The sequence below is a fragment of the Solanum stenotomum genome, chromosome 4 (assembly GCF_019186545.1).
Source record: "Solanum stenotomum isolate F172 chromosome 4, ASM1918654v1, whole genome shotgun sequence".
NCBI classification, from domain to species: Eukaryota; Viridiplantae; Streptophyta; class Magnoliopsida; order Solanales; family Solanaceae; genus Solanum; species Solanum stenotomum.
This window is the reverse complement of record NC_064285.1, coordinates 7910631-7926590: the sequence shown is the minus strand read 5'-3', so window position 1 is coordinate 7926590 and position 15960 is coordinate 7910631. Positions and strand designations below refer to the sequence as shown.

Genomic DNA, 15960 nt, shown 5'->3' with positions numbered 1-15960 from the left:
ATAGCCCCCATAAACCATGTAGCCAACATGGGTAGAAAGGATCGTACTTTTTAGATGATTCCTTAATGCTTTTTAGCATAGACTAGTGGATCCACTTAGTTGAGAGGTCTTATACCCTAGCAAAGTATAGGACAGTTCTGGCAATGTGGGCAAGACACTGTATTATCACATAACTCATAGTGATGATTGTCGGTTAGAGAAACTCCCACATAGATATTTTGTATTTTTATACACATAATTTATTTTGTATTTTCATAAACAAACATAGTTTATTTTGTATCCTTGCATACAAACTGAGTATATTGTTTTCTTAAATACATTGAGTTGTTTTCTACTGTTTTAAAAGCTTTCCATATATTGCATCTCTTATTGTTGGTTTATATTGAGTTGAGTATCCAGAGTTTGATTACCCAGAGTCGAGTGTCCCATTACTGAGTTGAGAACCTTATTACTGAGTTGAGTATCTTATCCTTGAGTACTTCTGGGTTGAGTAAGTTTGAGTAGTTTTGAGTATTCTTGAGTATTCCTTGAGTTGAGTCAGTTTGAGAAGAGGTAAGTATGTTTCCTTTTTATCAAGTTCAAGCTTATGTTATGCTTTAGAATTCCCTTTACATGCTCGTACATTCCACGTACTGAGTCATTTGGCCTGCATCGCTTTATGATGCAGATACAAGTATACAGGGTCATCAACAGGAGCTTCATTGATACCACATGGAGTTCGAGTTAGTTTTGGTGAGCCTCCTTGCTTTCGGAGGGTTCCAGTTTTACTTTCAGTTATATCAGTTGTTAGGATGTCGTGGGACTTCTCCCGACTTCCGTCTTTGTCATTTAGAGGCTTAATAGATAGACGGTAGAGTTTTCGAAGTCTGTTCATTTATTTTGTTAAATGTTTAAAGACTTAAGTTGCCTATTTTATGGCCAGTTGAATAATTTATTTTTATTCAGAGTTTTTCATTTGAGTTAAAGCTTTGTAATTGAGTTTCATGAATTTTTATTCAGTTTTAAGCTTTTGCATGCTTTAGTTAGTCTTCCGCTTGTAGTAGGCAGGATGAGGGTTCGCTTGGGGACCATCAATGGTTCTCGAGTGTCGGCCACGTCCAGGGTGTAGACTCGGGTCATGACAGATACCTCCATAATCTAATTACAAGTGATGTATATTTACTTATTTCGTTAACAAACTAAATATTTAAAAAATAATCTAAAACTGATTTTTTTAATTCCAAAATGTTATGTGACTTTGAAAAATTACTTCACACTTTTTGGGGGACAAACAACACAAATCTCAATAGTACGAACAAGTTACTTCCTTTCATGCGAGTTTCCAATATTATGAAGCTTACCAGAATTTGGACTTTGGATACATGTATTTGATGCGTTCAGATACATGTATCACAGATACATGAGGTCAAAATTTAGTGTAATTTGTTCTACATATAGTGTATCCAAGTGGATTACATGTATCCGACTCTCTCACTCACCTCTTTCCTATATTGTTCGCCTCTCTCCTCTCTTCCTCTCTCAGTCCCGACTCAAACTCATTTTATGATTGAGGGGCTGAATGTTTTATTTGGATCAGATCTGTAGGGATAAAAAAATGTGTGAGGTACCACGTGATATTTTTGGAATTAAAAAATTATTTTTGAATTAAAAAATTATTTTCTTTTAAATCAGTTTATTAAAAAAAAGGATAAAATATGCATTTCACCACTTTTTTTAATAAAGTGTATATTCGCTGTAAATCTTAAAGTTGGGGGGTAATATTTTTGTGGATGGACAAATTCACTAGTAATTCATTAAAGTCAAAAAAGGCAACTATGAAAAAAGAAATGGAAATGCTATTGTTTTCTAAAGTCCTTGCACGAATCTTACATAGGAAATTTCATATGAATGCTAAAACACATAAATATATCCTTTTGCTTTGAATTTTCATTTTAAGTGAACGTACATAATTGTCAAGCAGCACAATGGTTAATTATATCCTCTCAAATAGTCCTATTTTGTTGGCTATAGGCAAACCAAAGTCTTGTGTAAAGTTTTGTTACAAAGTAATATTTGAAAGTGATGTAAGGTCTAAGAAAAACCCTTGAACCAACACTACAATAACACCTTTTAGCAGTAATAAATGTACATATTAACAAAAAGTGTTAAAGCATTTATCAACATTAGTTAATTGCGATTGAATCCAATATCGCTAAAGGCTTTAGAGACATATACAAAAAATGTTAATTATCGCTAAAAATACATATTCCTAAGATGTGAAGAGTTATGTGGTAAATTACTAATTATCACATGAAAGATTTTAAAAGTCAAGCTTTCGACGATGCTTCAAATTATTAAATTTGAACTTTTGTACGTAAAGTTATGTATCCATTCCTAAAGAAAAATATCATGGAAATATCAAAAGAAAACAACAACACACAAAACTTAAAGTCTGATTACAGTTTGATGTTAATCTCTCTATCAGTGACTCCTTATCATAGATAAAAACAAATGAGAAGAGTCAAGAAAGACATCTATGAATGGAAATTATGTTATAGTTGTATCTCAAATGAAAGATACAACATACAAATGTGTATCTTTCACTTGAATTTTCATTTTGATGTTTACTCATTAAGTTAACGTAACCTAACTCTATTTGTCAATAGCAACATGTGTTAGATATGTCATTCAAGATTGGAAGGATCCCAAAAAAAAAAAGAAGAGCATATTACATTAATGTGCCTTTTAACTTGGTCGCATTTTACATTTATGCCCTTCAACTTTGGGTGTGTACAAGTAAATATTTTAACTTGTATAAAATTAAACAAGTAGACAATATATAGTTGAGGGATTTATCTGTTAAAACCAAAGACAAGGAACTTTGTGAGATAGTCACATAGGTAGATATTTGTTTCATTCATTCCAATCAAATTGATTGTCACAAAGGTAGATGTTTATTTCATTGCATAACAACGGATTTAACAATACAGTAGTGACAACTAAAACAAGCATTACTAGTACAATAATACAAGAAAAGCACACATTAGTGGAACCACGTACTTAGGTTTAGCATTGAAGGTTGGAATTGTTGTTTCAAATCTTGTTCTTGTACCAATAAATACCCTTATCCTTTTCTTTCTCCACAAAGATGCACTCATTTATATCCCTCCACATTGCCTTTAAAATTGGTGTATCATCAAATTTATAGTATTCTCCCAACAATGGTTTGATAGCTTTTGTTGCCTCAACTGCATGGTGATGTGATATGTATGGAAATATATGATGCAAAACATGTGTATCAGTAACATTGTGAAACACCTTATTTAAGAAACCATAGTCTCTATCTACTGTAGCTAAAGCTCCCCTTAGAAAATCCCACTCAGTTGAATCATAATGTGGCAATGAAGAGTGAGTGTGGTGCAAAAGAGTGATAAACACTACAAGCCCATTGACAATAAGAAGGGGTACCCCATAGATGCAAAAAACCCAAGCTAGGCCTTTTATCATAGTAGCGCGATACAACAAATAAGTTGTTGCAATGACACCTGCATCTGAAATGTAGATTTGTAGTCTCTCACGATCACTATATATTGGGCTATATGGATAATAGTGACTTGCAAAACGGTCATATTTTTTTCCTGAGACATTGAAGAGCAAGTACAAAGGCCATGCAAAAGTAAGGGTGAAGGCAAGTATGAGTAGTCTTCCTAGTGGATTATTCAAGTATTTGTAGTACCATCTTAGTTTTGATTTAATTCTTGGTTTGTAGACTTCATCATTCTCAATGGAAGCAGTGTTGGAATGGTGACGACGATGACTATGTTTCCATGCAAAGTATGGTGTTAAAAGTGCAGAGTGGAGGATAAGACCAACGGTGTCATCTACCCATTGGTAATCACTGAAGCCATGGTGTCCACATTCATGAGCAAGGATCCATATTCCTTCCCCAACACAACCTTGAGCAATCCAGTAAATAGTCCATGCTACATAACTATATGGGGATGGAATGAGGTGAAAGTAAGTGTTGGCAATGTAGTAAAAGATGGAGACAAGTATGAGATCCTGAATAAGATACGAGAACGACTTAATAAGAGATCGTTCAAAGCAGTGGGGAGGGATAGCCCTCTTTATGTCACCAATTGTAAAAGGCGGCTTTGAAGATGGAACTCTTTTCGCAACATCATTTTTCTTTTCTTCTATTTTACTGCTCATATTACCACCACCTCCCATCCTCCTGCATGCATCCAATAATTTATTTTAGTTAGTTAGTATAATATAACACAATATATCATTCCCTAAAAAAATATTATTAAACTAAAAAGTCTAACAAGAAATACCTCAATATATTCAAAAGTAGAGAGAAAAAAGAGTCTTTTGAGTTTTACTCTCTCAGATTGTGAACAAAGTTTCTCTATATATAATGCATAGATGTGGTGGACCAACAGCCAACCTACTTTGACCAAGATTTTTATCATGCTATATTTTACCAAGTTATTTATGTATTAGTTACTTTAAAGCTCTCTCTATTTCAGATCATGAACTAGATCATAATCATTCTCGATGAGTCCATACCTTTCTAGGGGAGGTGTTGTTCATCTAAATTTATCCCAATGAGCCGTCTAATGTTTCTATTGGTCAAGAGCTTTTTTATCAAGTTATTCATGTATTGGTTATTTCACATTTTACCCGGCATATAATAATATATAAAATTCACATAAAAATTTTGAAACTAAGAATGACAACACTCCTAGACCAAATTTCGCATTCCAAAGCGGATAGAACTAACAAAATTCCATTCTAAGACTCATAGCTCCAGATGTTGACTAAAGTCGTTTGATGAACTTAGGAGCGTCCTCTATTTCAGATCATGAACTACATCATAATCATTCTCAATGAGTTCATACGTGTCTAGGGGAGGTGTTGTTCATCTAAATTTATCCCAATGAGCCGTCTATTGTTTCTATTGGTCAAGGGCTCTTTTACCAAGTTATTCCGCATTTTACCTATCAGAATTTGGCACGAAATTTAAAAAATTATAATATCTTTTTTATTTAAAAATAAACTGATCTTTATTCTATTTTTTAATTAAAATATATTAAAGTTGAAAGGGTAAAAATGTTCATAAAGGTAAAATACTATTTTGGCCAAATTTTCTGGCCAAAAGGATCTTTCCATAATAATATATAGAATTCACATAAAAACTTTGAAACTAAGGATAACAATACTCTTAAACCAATTCGCATTTCGGAGCTGATGAGACTGACAAAATTTCATTTTGAGACTCGTAGCTCCAGATGTTGACAAAAGTCGTTGATGAATTTAGGAGCTTCTAACCTTTAAAACTTCCAAAAACTTCAACTTTTCGATCCTGCTACAAAACTGACCTCATAAGCTGATCCAACGAGACTCAGGGCAACTATCGAGAGGGGTAAAGAGGTAATTTTTTTAAAAAAATTCCAAAAATGTCACTCAAAGTTATTACAGTTGGGTGGTGACATTTTCGAAATTTTTTTTTTTCTTTTATCACTGATTCAATCAAAATATATGTGGAAATAGTCACTGAATATAAAATTTTAGTTGGAAAATAATAATTTTTTAATAGTCTAACAACTTCAACACTTCTAATAATATTACCAATAGAGTATACAATTTTTTTAAAAAAATATATATATTTCATCTTTTTAACAAGTAAAGGTATTAATTGGCGAAGCTCTTTCACATATGAGCACACAACCCTCTAAGGACTGAGGTTGGTTTTTCAACTCAATTTATGAATTGAGTTATTAAACTCACAGTGAAAATGATAGTCTGGTCAACTAATTTATTGGTAGTTAAATTAATATCCTCACAAAACTAACGAGTCAAGAGGGCTATAATATTTAACAAAGTACACATTTAGATCTTTATCCAAATTAATTATATCCTTATATTATATAGACTATATAGTCAACAAAAGTGGCTATAATATATGCTTGGCGGCTGCATGAAATTGCATGGATAGACAATCTCATATTCTCAAGTTTATTTAAGCCATAATTAAGTTATATTCGAATTTAATTCAACTTCAAAGTGGATATCGAACACTACGTGAAAAAAAAAAAAAAAGAATAAGTTATATCTATGATTAAACCAATTTTAAAAATTTGCATATGATTTATGAAGTAGCAAATTTTATGAAGTTTAGTAGTCGGGTTTTTCAATATGATATTGAACACTGGTAGAAACCAAAAAGAAGAAGATATATCGATGACTAAAGCAATTTTAAAAAATTTGCATATGAAAATGCAAATTTAATTATATGAAGTTAGGTGAATTGCTTGTACAAATAAATTTCAGACACTTTTATCTAAGTTTAAACATATGTGACAAAATAACTGAAGTTTGAAATATCAATATATCTAATATTTTATGAGATATATTCGGAACTAAAAGTAATTTCCATGCGGAAAGGTTTTACCAAAGTCAATATATAAGGTTAATGAACTCAAATTTGTGTTCTGACAGCTCTTAAGTTCGAAACATGATTTATGACTTAGTTGGATGGTTGAGACGGATCCCGAGGAGCTCGGGAGTGTTTCCAGCTCTTTCTTGAGTTACTAGTTAAATTTCAAATCTTCCACCAAAATGTGAAATTTATGATTCGCCAATGAAATGCTAGACTCTTAAATCATGACAATTTTACTTGATTTGATGGCAGTGATGTATTTGAAAAATCTTTATCAGATTTAATTTTTTAGTGTACATTATGTTGGATAGGTATATGGTGGTTAGAGTGAATACAATTAAGAATCTGTATAAGTTCAGAGGCGAATCTAAGATTTTTCAAACATGGGTGCACCAAGTAAAATGTAATGAAGTGAGAATTGATCCTTAATCCTCAAGGTCAAAAGCTCAACATCTAACCATGTGGACCATTTAGACTTCTTGTAGTACGGGTGCAAGAATATAATATTATACAAAATCTTAAAAAATATACATATAAAATATCTAATTTTACGAAGAGACCACGATTGCGGGTGCCCTATTTTTTGACTGTAAATTCGCCACTGTATAAGTTGAATAACCAGACACAAATATCCTATGTGGTATTCTACATGATAATTCTTTTCAGATCACGAACTACATCATAATCATTCTCAATGAGTTCGTACGTGTCTAGGGGAGGTGTTGTTCATCTAAATTTATCCCAATGAGCCGTCTATTGTTTCTATTGGTCAAGGGCTCTTTTACCAAGTTATTCCGTATTTTACCTGCCAGAATTTGGCCAGAAATTTAAAAGATTATAATATCTTTTTTATTTAAAAATAAATTATTTTTTTCTATTTTTTTAATTAGAATGTATTAAAGTTGAAAGGGTAAAAATGTTCATAAAGGTAATTCACATAAAAACTTTGAAACTAAGGATAACAACACTCTTAAACCAATTCGCATTTCGGAGCTGATGAGACTGACAGAATTCCATTTTGAGACTCGTAGCTCCAGATGTTGACTAAAGTCGTTGATGAACTTATAGGAGCTTCCAACTTTAAAACTTCCAAAAATTTCAACTTTTCGATCCCGCTACAAAACTGACCTCATAAGCTGATCCAACGAGACTCAGGGCAACTATCGAGAGGGGTAAAGAGGTAATTTTTCAAAAATTTTCCAAAAATGTCACTCAAGGTTATTACAGTTGGGTGGTGACATTTCCGAAGGATTTTTTTTTCTTTTATCACTGAGTCAATCAAAATATATGTGGAAATAGTCACTGAATATAAAATTTTAGTTAGAAAATAATGATTTTTTAATAGTCTAACAACTTCAACACTTTTAATAATATTACCAATAGAGTATACAATTTTTTTTGACATAGATATATTTCATCTTTTTAACAAGTAAGCTCTTCACATGTGAGCACACAACCCTCTTAAGGACTGAGGTTAGTTTTTCAACTCAATTTATGAATTGAGTTACTAAACTCACAGTGAAAATGATAGTCTGGTCAACTAATTTATTGGTAGTCAAATTAATATCCTTACAAAACTAACGAGTCAAGAGGGCTATATTATTTAACAAAGTAACACATTTAGATCTTTATCCAAATTAATTATATCCTTATACTATATAAGATTATAGTCAACAAAAGGGGCTATAATATATGCTTGGCGGCTGCATGGAATTGCATGGATAGACAATCTCAAATTCTCAATAAGTTTATTTAAGCCATAATCTACTTATAAATTTTGGTGAGTTTCATCATTTAAGAATTAAGTTATATTCAAATTTAATCTAGCTTTAAAGTGGATATTGAACACTAGGTGAAAAATCAAAAAAAAAAAAGAAGAAGTTATATCTATGATCAGTGGCGAATTTAAGTGCAAGAAATAGGGCGTCCGAATCCGTGGTCTCTTCGTAAAATTAGATATTTTATGTATATATTTTCTAACATTTGTATAATATTATATTCTTGCACCCGTACTATAAAAAGTCTAGTTGGTCCACATGGTTAAATGTTGAGCTTTTGACTTTGAGGACTGAGGACCAATTCCCACTTAATACATTTTTCTTGGTGCACCCATATTCGAAAAATCCTAGATTCGCCTCTGTCTATGATTGAACCAATTTTAAAAATTTGCATATGATTTATGAAGTAGCAAATTTTATGATGTTTAGTAGTCGGGTTTATCAGTATGATATTGAACACTGGTAGAAACCAAAAAGAAGAAGTTATATCTATGACTAAAGCAATTTTAAAAAATTTGCATATGAAAATGCAAATTTAATTATATGAAGTTAGGTGAATTTCTTGTACAAATAAATTTCAGATACTTTTATCTAAGTTTAAATGTATGTGACAAAATAACTGAAGTTTGAAATATCAATATCTAATATTTTATGAGATATATTCGGAACTAAAAGTAATTTCTATGTGGAAAGGTTTTACCAAAGTTAATATATAAGGTTAATGAACTGGAATTTGTGTTCTAACAGCTCTTGAAGTTCGAAACATGATTTATGACTTAGTTGGATGGTTGAGACAGATCCCGAGGAGCTCGGGAGTGTTTCCAGCTCTCTCTTGAGTTACTAGTTAAATTTCAAATCTTCCACCAAAATTTGAAATTTATGATTCGCCAATGAAATGCTAGACTCTTGAATCATGACAATTTTACTTGATTTGATGGCAGTGATGTATTTGAAAAATCTCTAATAGATTTAAATTTTTAGTGTACATTATGTTGGATAGGTATATGGTGGTTAGAGTGACTACATTTAAGAATTTGTATAAGTTAAATAACCAGACATAAATATTCTACATGGCATTCTACATGACAATTCTCGTTTTATGTGGCATCTTGTGTATTATGTCACGTAGAGCATGTGTGTCTACTTGTTCAATTTTATATAAGTTTAAGTGTAAACTTGTACACACATCCAAAGTTAGAGGTATAACCAGAGGTAAGTACTCCTTCATCCCTAATCAAAGGTCTCGGGTTCAGGTCCCCCATAGGTACAAAGTCGCCTTTGTTAGGAAGCATTTTTACCTCCAATATAGGACTTTTCTGCATAAATTCAGATTTAGTCGGACTCCAACGAAGATATCGAATATCGGATGAGAAGTCAAAAATAAAAAAAAAATTAGAGGACATAAATATATAAATTAAAAGAAATATTTATGTATCTAAAAAGTCTCTATCAGATTTAAGTTTATAGTGTACATTATATTGGATGGGGAGATGGTGGTTTATATAGAGTGAATAGACATGAAAACATCCAAACCTAAGAAAATTTATGATCTGTATGCTGTTGGGTAGTGAAATTGATTGGTGTAGGGTATCCGGAAAAATTGAATTTTCCATAATTTAGGCACTTAAATTTGTATAAAATTGTACAAATAGATACATATATTCTACATGGCATTCTAAATAACAATTCTCGTCTTATGCGACGTCTTATATGTATTATGCCATGTAAGACGTGTGTGTCTACAATTGTTCAATATTATACAAGTTTAAGTATCTATTTGTGCACATCCAAAGTTGGAGGAGGATAAAACCTGAGATAAGTACTAATTCATTCTTAATCAATGGTCTCGGGTTCGAGTTCTCCTGAGTACGAAGTCACCTTTGTTAGGGAGTGTTTTACTTCCGATGTGAGACTTTCCAATGTAAATCCAAATTTAGTCAAATTTTAATACAAATACCAAACACCAAATGAGAAACCTAAACGAACAAAGTTAGAAGGCATAAATATATAAACCTTAAAAGGCACATTTATGAATTTGAAAAATCTCTATCATATTTAAGCTTTTAATGTGCATTATGTAGGATAGGGAGATGGTGGTTAAAGTGAATAGACATGAAAATATCCAAATCTAACAAAAATTATGATGTGGATGCGGTTGGGTAGTGAAATTTAATGGTGCTGGGTATCTAGAAAAGTGGAATCTCGCATAATCTAGATACTTTGTGTATAAAGTTGAATAAATAGACATATATGTTCTACGTGGTATTCTACATGACAATTCATGTTTTATGTAGTGTCGTATTATGTCACATTGGACGTGTGTGTGATCTATTTGTTCAATTTTATACAAATTTCATTGTATACTTGTGCACACCCAAAGTTTGAGGGCATAATTATATGTAAGTATTCCATCATCATTAACCAGAGGTCTCGGGTTTGAGTCCCTCTGGGTACAGAGTCGCCTTTGTTAGGGAGTATTTGACTCTTAATGTGAGACTTTTCGGTGCAAATTTAAATTTAGTCGGGCTCCAATGCCGATAACGAATACTGAATGAAAAAACAAAAAGAAAAAAGTTAAAGGACATAGTTGTATGAAGCTAAGTAAAGGGCACATTTATGTTTATTCCACTGAATACCTAACCCATGATGGTTGAAAGCAATTATTTGTGCTTTGTATTTTTCATTTGAAATTTCTAGGTCAAAACTCGTGCAAGGATTTAGCATTTGCATTCTTCATTTACTGTTTTTGGTACATAGGAAAAAGTTTCCATTCTTCAAGATTCATAGATGTCTTTCTTGACTCTGCTCTTTGTTTTATCTACTTTTTGTATTTTAAGAGGAGCTGTCCATGTAGAGGATTATAAACGAGATCCACTATGAAATTTCCATGGCAAGACATTTAACCGATGATAAAGGTAAAGAACATTATAATTTGACATAATTATAAACTCGTCCTTTAATTAACTTGACTTTAGTTGATATCTATATCCTCTAACTTTAGATGTGCACAAGGAAGACACTTAAACTTGACTTCAGTTAATATCTATATATACCCTTCAACATTGGATGTGCACAAGTAGGTACCTAAACATGTATAAAATTAAAGAATTAGACACATGTGTCCTACATGACGTCCTATGTGACAATTCACATCATACGTACATGGCGTCCAACGTGTAATTAATGTTGGGCTCGAAAGTAATTAGGCCATCATGCTGAAGCTTACAATTGCAAATCATATGGTTGATAAATTAGACGACACATAAAATATACTAAAAGAAATATATACTATTATATGATATGACCAATTGACCTACATATTTATAAACTAATAAAATACATAAAAATTGTAGAGAGAAAATCTCCTCATAAACAAAAGTCACTAAACCACTACATTGTAGATTTTATTGTATTATGTTATGAGAATAGGGATCTTCAATTTATAGATCTCCAAACTTTTTCTCTAACGAAAGAATAAACTAAATATGGAAGAAAATTATATTTCCTTTCAGGAAAAGTTAAAGCATTTATGGTAATACTTTGATTTTCTTTCAAGAGAAAAATAAATTTCAAATAAGGTAAGAAAATCAGGGCAAAACCCTAACAATTAATATGTCATGTAGGATGTGTGTGTCTACTTGTTCAATTTTATAAAAGTTTTAAATGTCTATTCATATATTACTTTGACCAAGATTTTTATCATGCTATATTTTACCAAGCTATTCATATATTAGTTATTTCAGAGCGCTCCCTATTTCAGATCTTGAACTAGATCATAATCATTCTCAATGAGTCCATACCTTTCTAGGGGAGGTGCTGTTCATCTAAATTTATCCCAATGTCGTCTATTGTTTCTATTGGTCAAGAGTTCTTTTACAAAGTTATTGATCATGTATTATTGGTTATTTCACATTTTACCCGGCATATAATGATATATAAAATTCACATAAAAACTTTGAAATTGAGAATGACAACACTCCTAGACCAAATTTCGCATTCCAAAGTTATAGAACTGACATAATTTCATTATAAGACTCATAGCTCTAGATATTGACTAAAGTCGCTTGATGAACTTAGGAGCTTCCAAACCTTTAAAACTTTCAAAAATTTCAACTTTTCGATCCCGCAACAAAACTGATCTCAGAAGCGGATCCATAACGAGACTCGGGGCAACTATCGGGAGGGGTAAAGAGGTAATTTTTCAAAAAAATTCCAAAAATGTCACTCAAGGTTATTACAGTTGGCTGGTGACATTTCCGAAGAATTTTTTTTTGCTTTTCTCATTGATTCAATCAAAATATATGTGGAAATAGTCATTGAATATAAAATTTTAGTTGGAAAATAATGTTTTTTTAATAGTATAACAACTTCAACACTTTTAATAATATTACCAATAAAGTATACAAATTTTTTTGACATATATGTACTTCATCTTTTTAACTAGTAAAAGTATTAATTGGTGAAGCTCTTACACATATGAGCACACAACCCTCTAAGGACTGAAGTTTGTTTTTCAACTCAATTTATGAATTGAGTTAATAAACTCACAGTGAAAGTGATAATCTGGTCAGCTAATTTATTGGTAGTCAAATTAATATCCTTACAAAACTAACAAGTCAAGAGGGCTATATTATTATTTAACAAAGTAACACATTTAGATCTTTACCCAAATTAATTATATCCTTATATTATATAGGCTGTAGTCAACAAAAGTGGCTATAATATATGCTTGGTGGCTGCGTGGAATTGCATGGATAGGCAATCTCAAATTCTCAATAAGTTTATTTAAGCCATAATCTACTTATAAATTTTGGTGAGTTTCATCATTTAAGAATTAAGTTATATTCGAATTTAATCCATCTTTAATGTAGATATCGAACACTAGGTAGAAAATAAAAAATATAAAAAAGTTATATATATGACTGAACCAATTTTAAAAATTTGCATATGAAGTAGCAAATTTTATGAAGTTTAGTAGTCGGGCTTTTCAATACGATATTATATGAAATTGCAAATTTAATTATATGAAGTTAGGTGAATTGCTTGTGTAAATAAATTTCAGATACTTTTATCTAATTTTAAACATATGTGACAAAATATTTGAAGTTTGAAATATCAATATCTAATATTTTATGAGATATATTCGAAAGTAAAAGTAATTTCTATGTGGAAATGTTTCACCAAAGTCAATATATAGTTAATGAACTCGAATTTGATTTCTGACAGCTCTTGAAGTTTGAAACATGATTTATGACTTAGTTGGATGGTTGAGACGGATCCCGAGGAGCTCGAGAGTGTTTCAAGCTTTTTTTTGAGTTACTAGTTAAATTTCATCTTCTATCAAAATTTGAAATTTATGAATTTATGGTATACTTATAAGACCTCTCTTAAAAGGTATATGTTGTTTTTCTGCTAATGAATAGATATGAATCATGACAATTTTACTTGATTTGATGGCAGTGATATTTGAAAAATATCTATCAGATTTAAGTTTTTAGTGTACATTATGTTGGATAGGTATATGGGGTTAGAGGAATACGTTTAAGAATTTGTATAAAGTTGAATAATCAAACATAAATGTCCTACATGACAATTCTCGTCTTATGTGGCGTTTTATGTGTATTATGTCGCGTAGGGCATGTATATCTACCTGTTCAATTTTATATAAGTTTAAGTGTAAACTTGTACACACATCCAAAGTTAGAGGTATAACCTGAGGTAAGTACTCCTTCATCCCTAATCAGAGGTCTCGGGTTCGAGTCCCCCCATGGGTACAGAGTCGCCTTTGTTAGGAAGCGTTTTTACCTCCAATATAGGATTTTCCCACACAAATTTAAATTTAATTGGACTCCAATGCAGATATAGAATATCGGATGAGAAGTCAAAAATAAAAAAAATTAGAGGACATAAATATATAAAGTAAAATTAAAAAACATATTTATGTATCTAAAACGTCTATCAGATTTAAGTTTTTAGTGTACATTATATTGGATGGGGAGATGGTGGTTTATATAGATATAGATAGACATGAAAACATCCAAACCTAAGAAAATTTATGATCTGGATGCTGTTGGGTAGTGAAATTCAAATGGTGTAGGGTATCTGGAAAAATTGAATTTCACATAATTTATGCACTTACATTTGTATAGAGTTGCACTAATAGATACATATAGTCTACATGGCATCTTAAATAACAATTCTCGTCTTATGTGACGTCTTATATGTATTATGCTACGTAAGACGTGTGTGTCTACAATTGTTCAATTTTATACAAGTTTAAGTATCTATTTGTGCATATCCAAAGTTGAAGGAGAATATAACCCTAGGTAAGTACTAATTCATCATTAATCAGTGATCTCGGGTTCGAGTTCCCCTGAGTACGAAGTCACCTTTGTTAGGGAGTGTTATACTTCTTTTTGAGACTTTCTGGTGCAAATCCAAATTTAGTCAAATTTTAATGTAGATATCAAACACCAAATGAGAAACCTAAACGAAAAAAGTTAGATGGCATAAATATATATATAAATCTTAAAAGGCACATTTATGAATTTGAAAAATCTCTATCAGATTTAAGTTTTTAGTGTACATTATGTTGACTAGGGAGATGGTGGTTAAAGTGAATAGACATGAAAATATCCAAATCTAAGAAAAATTATGATGTGGATGCGGTTGGGTAGTGAAATTTAATGGTGTTGGGTATCTGGTAAAGCTGAATCTTGCATAATCTAGTTACTTAAATTTGTATAAAGTTGAATATATATATATATATATTCTACGTGGTATTCTACATGACAATTCATGTTTTATGTAGCGTCTTATATGTGTATTATGTCATGTAGGACGTGTGTGTCTACTTATCCACATCTAAAGTTTGAGGACATAATCATAGGTAAGTACTCCATCATCCTTAACCAGAGGTTTCGGGTTTGAGTCCCTCTGAGTACAAAGTCGCCTATGTTAGGGAGTATTTCACTCTCATTGTGAGACTTTTCAATGTCAATTTGAATTTAGTCGAGCTCCAATGCGGATAACGGATACTGAATGAAAAAAACAAAAAGAAAAAAAATTAAAGGACATAGATGTATGAAGCCAAGTTAAGGAACACATTTATGTTTATTCCACTCAATATCTAACCCATGATAGTTGAAAGCAATTATTTGTGCTTCGTATTTTTCATTTGAAATTTCTAGGCCAAAACTCGTGCAAGGATTTAGCATTTGGATTCTTCATTTATTGTTTTTGGTACATAGAAAAAGGTTTTCATTCTTCAAGATTCATAGATGTCTTTCTTGACTCTACTCTTTGTTTTATCTACTTTCGTATTAATTTTAAGAGAAGCTGTCCATGTAGAGGATTATAAATGAAATTTCAATGGCAAGACTTTTAAACCATGATAAATGCAAAGAACATTCACTACAAAAGGAACCCCACCCCAATTACCAACAAAAAAATTCATTGGTAAATTGATCAAATTGGTTGGCAAATTGAGTTACCAACCAAATCCCAATTTTTCTTTTTTTTTTTTGGTTTCCCATCCGGTGTCTGGTACCCACATTGGAGCCCGACTAAATCCGGATTCATGCCGGAAAAGTCCCCTGGTTTCCCATCCGGTGTCCGGTACCCACATTGGAGCCCGACTAAATCCGGATTCACGCCTGAAAGTCCCACATTGGGGGATAAAGCGCTCCCTAACAAAGGCGACTCTGTACCCAAGGGGAATCGAACCCGAGACCTCTTGGTTAAGGATGAATGAGTACT

General features: G+C 31.7%; 1 protein-coding gene across 1 annotated transcript; it reads right to left on the bottom strand.

The window, feature by feature from the left end:
* Window positions 1–3041: 3041 nt before the first annotated feature.
* LOC125861731 (delta(12)-fatty-acid desaturase FAD2-like) lies at window positions 3042–4358 on the bottom strand. Its single transcript, XM_049541592.1, has 2 exons — window positions 4317–4358; window positions 3042–4213 (listed from the first exon to the last, which is right to left on the bottom strand). Exon 2 carries the CDS (start codon window positions 4207–4209, stop codon window positions 3073–3075), a length of 1137 nt encoding a protein of 378 aa, XP_049397549.1. The 5' UTR covers window positions 4210–4213; window positions 4317–4358; the 3' UTR covers window positions 3042–3072.
* Window positions 4359–15960: the final 11602 nt, after the last annotated feature.

Coding starts and splice junctions, on each gene's coding strand:
- LOC125861731 (XM_049541592.1), bottom strand. CDS start 4,209: ATGGGAGGTGGTGGTAATATGAGCAGTAAAATAGAAGAAAAGAAAAAT.